Raw genomic sequence first — 559 nt, 5'->3', positions numbered from 1 at the left:
AAACTGAGGCACACCATGACAGCACACTGCAACAAAAGGGGACAGGAGGGAGCGGCAGGAATGGGGGAGGGATCAGTGGGGGATGGAGGGGGACACAGGGAGTGGCAGAGGACACAGCGGGGGGTGGCAGGGGCTACAAGTGTGGTGGTAGGGTGTTGGAACCCAGGACATCTCTCTTTGGTGGCCGCGTGTGACGAAGCCACCACGTTCCTCCAGGAGCTGCAGAGCAGGGTTGGGGACATCAAGGTCACCCTGGAGGGGACAAATGAAGAGTCCCCCGATGTCCCTGAGGATTTGGAGGCCAAGGTGGCTGTGGCCGAGCGGCTGTGGGAGGCCAATGCCTGCCTGGCCAAGGATCACCTGCTGGGGACACTTCAAAACATCATCGACTTCTTGTTCAACGGTGGTAGCACCAGCCCCTGCGAGGTGGCCGAGCGGTGCCAAAGAGCCATCGAGGACATCCCAAGGCTCCTTCGACCCCCAGACCGTCCCCAAGGTGTCCCCAAGGTGTCCCCAGTGAGCATGGAGCTCCAAGAGGTGCGATGGGGGGGGGGGGTGG

General features: G+C 62.3%; 1 protein-coding gene across 1 annotated transcript in view; it reads left to right on the top strand.

The window, feature by feature from the left end:
- Positions 1-166: 166 nt before the first annotated feature.
- The window catches only part of LOC121363792, a gene marked incomplete at its 5' end in the record, with an annotated part of 2528 nt that continues 2135 nt past the window's right edge, over positions 167-559 (top strand). Inside the window, one exon of the mRNA XM_041486436.1 lies at positions 167-537. Coding sequence (XP_041342370.1) covers positions 167-537 — 371 coding nt within the window. The remainder of the gene's footprint in view (positions 538-559) is intronic.

Source organism: Pyrgilauda ruficollis, unplaced genomic scaffold, assembly GCF_017590135.1.
Source record: "Pyrgilauda ruficollis isolate IOZ18807 unplaced genomic scaffold, ASM1759013v1 scaffold764, whole genome shotgun sequence".
Taxonomy (NCBI): domain Eukaryota; kingdom Metazoa; phylum Chordata; class Aves; order Passeriformes; family Passeridae; genus Pyrgilauda; species Pyrgilauda ruficollis.
Note: the sequence above shows the minus strand (reverse complement) of the source record. Positions and strands in the feature narration are given on the sequence as shown.